The 9,032-nt window shown below is 46.9% G+C and overlaps 1 protein-coding gene across 1 annotated transcript; it reads right to left on the bottom strand.

The window, feature by feature from the left end:
- Positions 1 to 3,130: 3,130 nt before the first annotated feature.
- LOC129773643 (uncharacterized) lies at positions 3,131 to 8,539 on the bottom strand. The gene has a single exon (XM_055777285.1). The coding sequence runs from the start codon at positions 8,537 to 8,539 to the stop codon at positions 3,131 to 3,133; it is 5,409 nt and encodes a 1,802-aa protein (XP_055633260.1).
- Positions 8,540 to 9,032: the final 493 nt, after the last annotated feature.

Here is a 9,032-nt window from a genome sequence, read left to right as displayed (position 1 = left end):
TCTTAGAATCACTATATCGGTTTGGCATGGAATGGCTGTATATATATATATAGATTGGGTATAACTAAGCCATTCACGATTTCTAATACACAGTCTCGCTCCAACTAGCAAGCAGTCAGCAGTCTCTCCTAATGCCGATGTCACACATAACGATTTTGCTCGATACAAAACGAAGCAACAATATATTTGCGCACAGACCGTATTGGTGATTGCTCAATTGAAACTTTTACTCGCCCCAAATTTTCAGGTGTTTCTCATCTTCTAAGAATTGTGCTTCCTGTGACGGTTAAACCGCGTTCGAATATCTTCTAGCCCCTATTTCTGAGCGGAGAATGTTAAAATGTCGACTGCAATCACTCATCGATTGTTTTCATAAAATGCGCGGGTGACGAATGTTCACTATCATTGAGATTGAAAATGGGATCTCAAAACAAACACAGAGGCATGGCACCGGCCCTGCAGTCGAAGTGGTAAACAAGCGAAATGAATAAAATAATTTCGTAGTTCTTCATCAACAATGCGGTTTTGGTTTAGATACAACCCCATGAGAAGGATTATTAGGTGGAGCAGATGGCAGAATTTCGAGCGTAGTGTGCGTGACAGCATGCGCTGCTATAGCTACATTTCAAATTTTGACGTCAATATTTGTGTTTACATTCAATTGCCATCCACATTCATGTGAAAACGCTTCTTTTCGGCGAGTTTCTTATCAATTAAAAATAGATCTTTCCGTGGAGTTCCCACTGAATATGCGTATAATGTGAGAGTGTGCGTTGGATATTTCTGAAATGATGTCGGAAAAGATGAATAGAAGTGATATTTTTGTGTGTCATTTTTACGCTCTCACCTTCATAGAAACAAAGTTTCGTTATTTTCGCGATGATATGATGGATATGATGGTATTTTGAAGGCTCCTAGTACCGGAGTATATGCTTTGAGAAAATTAGTTTACAATTAAGCAACATTTCATTGAATATTCTGCTATTTCCGAGGACTAGGCTGTTCTTTGGACGTTTTTGCTTAAATGATGGAAGTAAGTTACAATACAATTATCATCTATTAAAAAACAATCAGTTACAAGACTTCATGAGCATTTGGCCCATGACATCATCAAATTGTGAGTTATTTCAAGATTGTTTTGGTTCTTCCACATACATTACATATTGGATGCAAATAATGACGATACCATATTTTGTTTACCAATCCAAATATACTTTGCCTACTGCTCCACCTCATATGTACCTCAATGGATACAACCCTTCATATTTTTTTAAGAACACTTCGCATCTCACTAGTCAAAAACACTTGTTAAGGGGGTACTCTAGTGTGGAGATTTCGAACGTTTTATCGAGCTCCGAAAAATAAAACGAAGTATATTTTTACTATTCATTACATCATTATTTGTTTATCTATCTTTTAACGAAAAACAAAAACTGAACGGGAAAAAAATATTCATAATTAGATTAGTCACAAGTTAGAATAAATGAAGTGAGGTGGCTCAAGAAAAAGGTGTGCCATGGCGTACAAGATTCTAGCCCTTCTGGTTATCTTAAAGAAAAAAATCGAACAAATTCTGAATCAGTAAAGATGCCGCTACCACATGAACCTCGGACAAGTCAAAAACATGTTTTGTGACAAAATGGTGACCGTTAAAGAAAAAAAAGCGTTTTTTACGCATTACGCATAAAACGAGTTTTTTTACGTTTCCTGATTTTTTTAAATAGTCAAATAAAAAATGGGTGGGTTATACCTTATTAATGGGTTATATGGTATTAATGCAAGGTTGATGTGGGACTACCTTAGCTTAGCAATCATTTGTTTGTATTGATAAAATTTTTGATGGAATGAAACAATTCCCGAATTCAATTGAATTCAATATATTTGTTTTGTGAGTAAAAAGATTGTATAATGACATGTGCGGTTAATTCATGCATTCATATGAAGACATACCCTTCAATGCAATAATGAATAAACGAGCCAAAGCGTTGTGTTCGTACCCGCTTTTGTAATCCGTGTTAGGAAAACACAAAAAAAATGGGGTGCAGAATTACCCCCGGCTAGCATGAAACAACAACTTCAACTTCTACTTTTTATGCTATAGAGGCTTTAAACTTGAAAGTTCATTCGTCTATAGTGTCTGTTGGGGTTTTTTCGGACGACTCTTTGCAGCACGCGGGAATTGTTGGTGAGCGAGCTCAAAGCTATAATATAATATATTCACATAATGAATTCAGATATGATTTACAATAATTCATCTCGACTTACATTTGGTCTCCTTGTTTTGTATACAGCGAAGCTTACTACAGGATGACTTAAATTGATTTCAATATTAATTTCTAATAACACTCGGATGGAACTCTACCTTTTTGTGGTTAGCAAAGATGTGACGTATAGACGTATAGGATTGTTATGACAGCTGTATTTCGACGGTTATCAGACGAACTGTCATGGAGCGATGCTGATGGTACTGAAATGCGCAGGGTGATATGAAGTGAACAGTGGCGTGATTTGCCCCCTCAACATTCCCCTACCCGTAATGCACGTCCATCGAGTCCGGTGGTACTGCGTTACTTCCTGCTTCAGTGTTTTCCGAGGCCTTGATGTTCAAGATGGCAACCCGAGTCACTGGTCGTCGCATCACTCCTCCTGACGTCTTCACTTGAACTTGTCTGCTTCGCCCATCTCTCCCCTTTATTACGGAAACAATACGTCCTCGCAGCCATCCGTTTCGGACAGACGGATCCACGACGACAGCTAGGTCTCCAACTTTCGGTTCTTTCACCTCTCCGTACCATTTGGTACGACCAGCAATGGTCGGGAGATACTCTCGCACCCAGCGGCTCCAAAATTGGTCCACGAGGTTAGTGGTCAGTCTCCAGTTGGTCCGAACAGATTCAGAACATCCAGATATAGGCTTTGGAGGTTGAGTAACTCCCTGCGAGCTCAGCAGCAGAAAATGATTTGGCGTGAGAGCTTCTTGCGATTCCGCTTCCAGTGATACAAATGTCAGAGGTCTAGAGTTGACTGACCCTTCCGCTTCGGTCATCAATGTGAGAAGAGTTTCGTCGTCTGGGTTTCTGCTGCTATTCAGGGACGAAAAGGCGATCTTGATCGACCGGACGAGCCTCTCCTACGAACCACCCATGTGGGGAGCGGACGGAGGATTGAATACCCACTTGGTGGCAGCGTTGGTGAACACGGCGGATAGCTGTTGGTTCATATCCAGGATCTGATGCTGTAGCTCACGGTTGGCTCCGAGGAAGTTGGTGCCGTTATCACTTCTAATCTCCAAGGGTGATCCACGCCGCACTACGAATCGTCGTATCGCCATCTTACAGGCTTTAGTGGAAAGGGAGTGTACCACCTCTAGATGGACGGCCCGAATGGTGAGGCACGTAAACAGCGCCACCCATCGTTTGGCCAGAGAACGTCCGACCTTGACTTGAATGGGACCGAAGTAGTCCAGTCCAACATAGCTGAACGGTCGAGTATATGGACTGAGTCTCGCATCAGGAAGTGGTGCTTCACGTGGGCACAGCGGTTTTGCCTTTGACACTCTGCACTGCATACAGGTTCTGGAGAGTTTCCTGACTAGTGCTCGGAGACAGGGTACGTGAAATCGCTGGCGGACCTCGTTGATAACGGTTTCATTGTTCGCATGCAGATAATGTCGGTGATACCACTCTACGACCAGGTTGGTGAGGCGATGACCTTTCGGGAGGATGATTGGGAATCTAGTATCGTGCGGAACGAAGATTGCCCCAGCGATTCGAGTGTCCATTCGCGCTACTCCCCATTCGTCGATGAACGGTGATAGCTTGTAAAGACGGCTACCTTGGTTGAGTTTCGATTTTCGTCCATCTTTTGTCATCTGGAGTCGAACCATCTCTTCCGGAAACTCAGCTAGCTGCACCGATCGCCATAGGGTATTTTCAGCTCTATAGATTTCTTCCTGGGTAATGTGCGAGGATTGCAGTGGTTGTTTTGCCGCCTTGCGTCTACAGTTGTCTGTGAAGCGGTGGATGTATACAACTGTTCTTTGGAGCCTCTCGAACTTCGAAAAGCGTTCCCAGTTAATGATTTCGTCATGTTGCACTGCTATATGGATGTGACATGGTCGAGCTTCGGTTTCGGTTTCCTCTGGTTTTACTTGTTGTGACCAAGCCTCCTCTGGTGCCCATAGAAACTCCGGGCCTTTGAACCAACGGCTGTCGGGTTTCAGGTTTGGTCCACTAGCCCACTTGGTTCCATCATCCGCGACGTTGATTTTCGATGGAACGTACCGCCACTCCTCAATGTTTGTCTTGGAGAGGATTTCTCCTATCCGGCAGGCGACAAACTGTCGATAGCGACGATGATCAGAATGGATCCACGAAAAGACGGTTTTTGAATCGGTCCAAATCACTCGTCGCGATATTGGAAGACTGTGACTGCTGCATAACGTTTTCATCAACCTACAGCCTATTAACGCCGCCTGCAGCTCCAGCCTCGGGATGGATAACGTTTTCAAAGGTGCTACTTTCGCTTTTCCTCCGACAAGTGCACACTGGAACTTTCCATGGATGGTGGCCCTCAAGTAGGCGACACAAGCATAGGCAGTCTCGCTGCCGTCCACAAATATATGCAAGTGCAAGTCCTCGATTTCTGATGCCGTTACGCCCGGAAAATAGGCACGAGGTATACGAACAGCTTTCAGGTCGTTGAATTTGGCTACCCACAAATGCCATCGTTCAAGGATTGGCTTGCCTACCACGTCGTCCCAACCAGCTTTTGTGCGCCATATATCCTGAATGATAACGCGGCCATGGATGAGGAAATGGGAAAGAAGCCCCAACGGATCAAACTGACTCATAACGCACCGTAAGATGCCTCGCTTTGTAGGGGTGACGGCTCCCAAGTCGGTATCGCTGGAGAACACGAAGACATCCTCGGTTGCTCTCCATTGCATACCTAGCACGCGTTCTGCTTCGGGACCGCCTTCACCGACGATCTTCGTTGCTCTCGCTTCGGTATCCCCAATCTGGCGGAGTACTGCGCCTGAATTCGAAAGCCAGTTGCGAATTGTGAATCCGCCTCGTTTATGCACCAACTTGACCTCCTCTACAACTTGACATGCTTCTTCCTCACTGTCGAAACTATGCAGGTAATCGTCGACATAATGCCGGCGCACAATCGCCTCCGCGGCCCTCGGATATTGTTCTGCTTGCTCGGCTGCATTCAAATTTTTTACGAACTGCGCCGAGCATGGTGAGCTAGTTGAGCCGAAGGTTGCTACGTCGATCACGAAGGTTTTCGGAGGACGCCCGGTTTCACCGGGCCAGACGAACAACTGACTGTAACGATCTGCTTGCCGTATCTTCAACTGATGGAACATTTCCATGATATCTCCCACGACTGCAATCTTCCGCTCACGGAATCCACAGAGAATATCTGGGAGAGGTTGGACTAGATCCGGTCCTTTTAGTAGCATGCTATTCAGGGATATGCCGTTCACTGTTGCTGCGGCATCCCACACGATGCGAATCTTGTTGGGCTTCTTGGGGTTTCGAACTATTCCAACCGGCAGATACCACAGTCTCCTTTGATCCGCTTCGGCTAGTTCCTCCTCCGTAGCTTCGTGAATGTAGCCCTTTTGCTGGTATTGCGCTATCTGCCGCTGGACGTTATCAAACAAGGATGAATCCGCGTTGAAACGGCGCTCCAAGCACCGTAGCCGTCGGACAGCCATAGCGTAATTATTGGGAAATTCTACATAATCGTAGCGCCACAGTAATCCAGTCTCGAAGCCGTTTTCGACTCTTCTAGTCGTCTGCTCGAGTATTGCCCTCGCTCGCTTGTCGTCGTTCGATTCGGGACTCTGATTCACCGAGACGCCCACGTTCTCGACCGTGAAGTATTGCTTCACTAGCTCGTGCAGGCTCCTGTCTACATCACAACCACAGATGTGCAAGTTGCAACTCGCAACGTTCGTCCCGTTTGGCATTGAGCCGTAGATCGCCCATCCGAGACGAGTTTTTGCTGCCACCGGCTCTCCCACGCAACCTTCGCGTATTTGTTGGGTGGCGGTGAGGTGAGTATTCTTGGCTCCAATGAGAATTCCTGGAGCTTTGGATTCGAAGTCTACGACCGGTAGCTTCCGCAGATGAGGGAAACGCTCGGCAAGCTCTTTATAGCACAGCGTCTGCGCAGGTAGTGCAAGGGACTCGACCGTCCTGACGTCTTTTAGTGGATATCGCTTACCTCCACTGATACCCGAAATCTCCACCTCTACCTGACGGGAGCCTTCTTCCTCACGGCTAACGTTGCTTGTCCAGGTTAGGCAAAGACGCTTTTCCGTGCCTTCAACCTGTAGTACGTCGGCTATTCCCTTTTCGAGGAGTGTGACGGACGATCCTTCGTCGATGAAAGCTAGCGTCTCAATACACCGTCCTTTGTTGAAGAGTCGCACCGGCAACATGCGAAACAGTGTCGAGCTCTGGACGTTGTGAGCATTCACACCTTCCGTTGCATCACTTCGCTGGCCTGCTCCGCCTCTTTGAGGTATTGGATGAGATGGATTGGTCGAGGAACTGCCCGAATCGCCGTGCAGAAGCGGATGGTGTCGCATTTGACAACCTCGAACTTCACAGCGCGATGAGGACCGGCAGGGTTTTCTTCCGTGCTTCCCGAGGCAGATACGACACAAATAATAATTATGCACCACTTGCCAGCGGTCATCTCGGTCCATCTTTTTGAAGACGTCACAATCCTTCACTCGATGGTCTGGATTCCCGCAGACCAAACAGCTAATTGGCGAAGCTGCTTTTGGTGATTCCACCTTCGGGGCCTCGTCAGCTGTTGCGTCTGATGTAGCAGCATGAGCATTCACAAAACCTTTCAGCTTCTCCTCTCTCTTCTGCTTACTTCCCCTTGGATCCAACGTAAGAGTGACTTCAGCTGCTGCCGAGACCAGATTTGCCATGTACCGACCGAATACACGGAGGTCGACCGCCGCGAATTGTCGTTTGAACGCCACCCAGTCAAGCTTCAAATTTGCTGGCAGCTTATCCACAAGTTCTTGGAGCAGCACCGGGTTAGATAGATGTTGCACTTGTCCCGCCGCCTCCAAATGTTCGCTAAAGTTCTGTACCGCCATGCCGAAAGCCGCGATCGTGCACAAATTATCCACTTTTGGTGCTGGAACATCGCGGATCTTCTGGAGCAGCGCGTATATTATTTGTTCTGGCCGCCCGTACAGCATCTGCAGCGTATGTATCACTTGTGGCACTGATGTAGGTAATAATAAACGACTACGAACTGCCTCCAATGCGGCACCCTTCAGGCACTGTTGGAGACGACCAAGGTTTTCAACGTTACTGTAGCCGCATGCTTCCGTGGAGGTGTTAAAAGCACTGAAGAACATGGGCCACTCTTCGGAATTGCCACTGAACAACGGTAAATCCTTCGGCATAACATGTCGCGCTGCGATTTGACGAGGTGTAGGGGCTAGCTCGTCGATAATCGCAGCTGGTCCCATTTGTCCACCAAGAGGTCCCATTTGCCCACCCAGAGGGATTTGCGGGAGGTATGGATTAGGTTGCGGAAGCATCGATGGAAAGGAATAGGGGATGTAAGAGGGATATGCATTTATTGAACTGGCTACAGGATTCAGTGTTCCTACGCTACCGTAAGCATATTGCGAAGAGGCTACCTGACCTACTGGTGCGAAATTGTGTAAACTATTCGGTACCTGATATGGCTGACTCACGTGCCACGGTTGCATTGGATGCCTTCCAATCTGTCCCACTGAGCTGATGTATGGTGGCAGGCACTGGGTGGAACTGGTAAAGCCTGTCACTGGATTGACCCAATTGATCGTGCTGACTGGCGTCGATGCCCCCGGTCCGTTTGCTCCTCTGCCAGGTTGAAAATCGTGGGAGAGGCTACCTTGCCCACTTGCATACCCACTCGTTGTCGGTTGGCTTAGTTGCGAGTTTGATTGCATCGACATCGTAGGAGAGATTATCCAAGAAGGGAGAACAGATGTACCTCCGAACAATGACGTGACCGCAGGTGACGATGGTGTTGTTTGTGGAATAATTTTTGTATTTCCAGCAGCGGAATGCTGCGGTCTGGTTCTGGAAGACGTTGCTGAGACCGTCACCGTTCTCGCCGGCGCAGAAGTTAGCTCATTCTGGCTGACGGCGACCTGATCCAAGCGATGTAACCAATCTCCAAGACTACCAGCCATCACATCCCTGTTGGTTGCTCCACACCTCGCATTGATGATGTCGTACCGCGCTTTCCACATCTCTTTCTTCAACTGCAGCTTACGTTGTTCCAACTGGATCGTCTGTTGCAGCTCAATTTCCCTTAGCAGGAATGCCTTCCGCTCTTCCAACAGTTTGAGGTTAAGCTGGGCGAGTTCCCCAATCGGCTTTGCTCCTTCGTCGGATCCGTTCGCGTTAGTTTGCCCGTGTGCAGGTTCGAGGCCAACCGAAACATTCGAATCAACACCGACGACGCTATTAGCAGATTCGACGACGCATTTATGGCACATCCAATGTTCGTCCTTTCGCCCTTCATCGAAACCAGCACATCCGAAGTGCGACCATTTGCCGCATCCTTCGCATTGTACCATGTCATCGGCGTTGTTGGCGAGATCGCACATTTGGCAATCGAAACGATCCGTCTCCGGCATCCTGGTTTGCTACTTGCAACACGTTGCAACAAATCTTTGAGTTTGTTGGGGTTTTTTCGGACGACTCTTTGCAGCACGCGGGAATTGTTGGTGAGCGAGCTCAAAGCTATAATATAATATATTCACATAATGAATTCAGATATGATTTACAATAATTCATCTCGACTTACATTTGGTCTCCTTGTTTTGTATACAGCGAAGCTTACTACAGGATGACTTAAATTGATTTCAATATTAATTTCTAATAACACTCGGATGGAACTCTACCTTTTTGTGGTTAGCAAAGATGTGTATGAGGAAGACGTATAGGATTATTATGACAGCTGTATTTCGACGGTTATCAGACGAACTG

The sequence above is a fragment of the Toxorhynchites rutilus genome, chromosome 3 (assembly GCF_029784135.1).
Source record: "Toxorhynchites rutilus septentrionalis strain SRP chromosome 3, ASM2978413v1, whole genome shotgun sequence".
Classification (NCBI taxonomy): domain Eukaryota; kingdom Metazoa; phylum Arthropoda; class Insecta; order Diptera; family Culicidae; genus Toxorhynchites; species Toxorhynchites rutilus.
Note: the sequence above shows the minus strand (reverse complement) of the source record. Positions and strands in the feature narration are given on the sequence as shown.

Bases quoted from the DNA above. Each gene is read 5' to 3' on its own strand.
- LOC129773643 (XM_055777285.1), bottom strand. From the start codon at position 8,539: ATGTGCCATAAATGCGTCGTCGAATCTGCTAATAGCGTCGTCGGTGTT.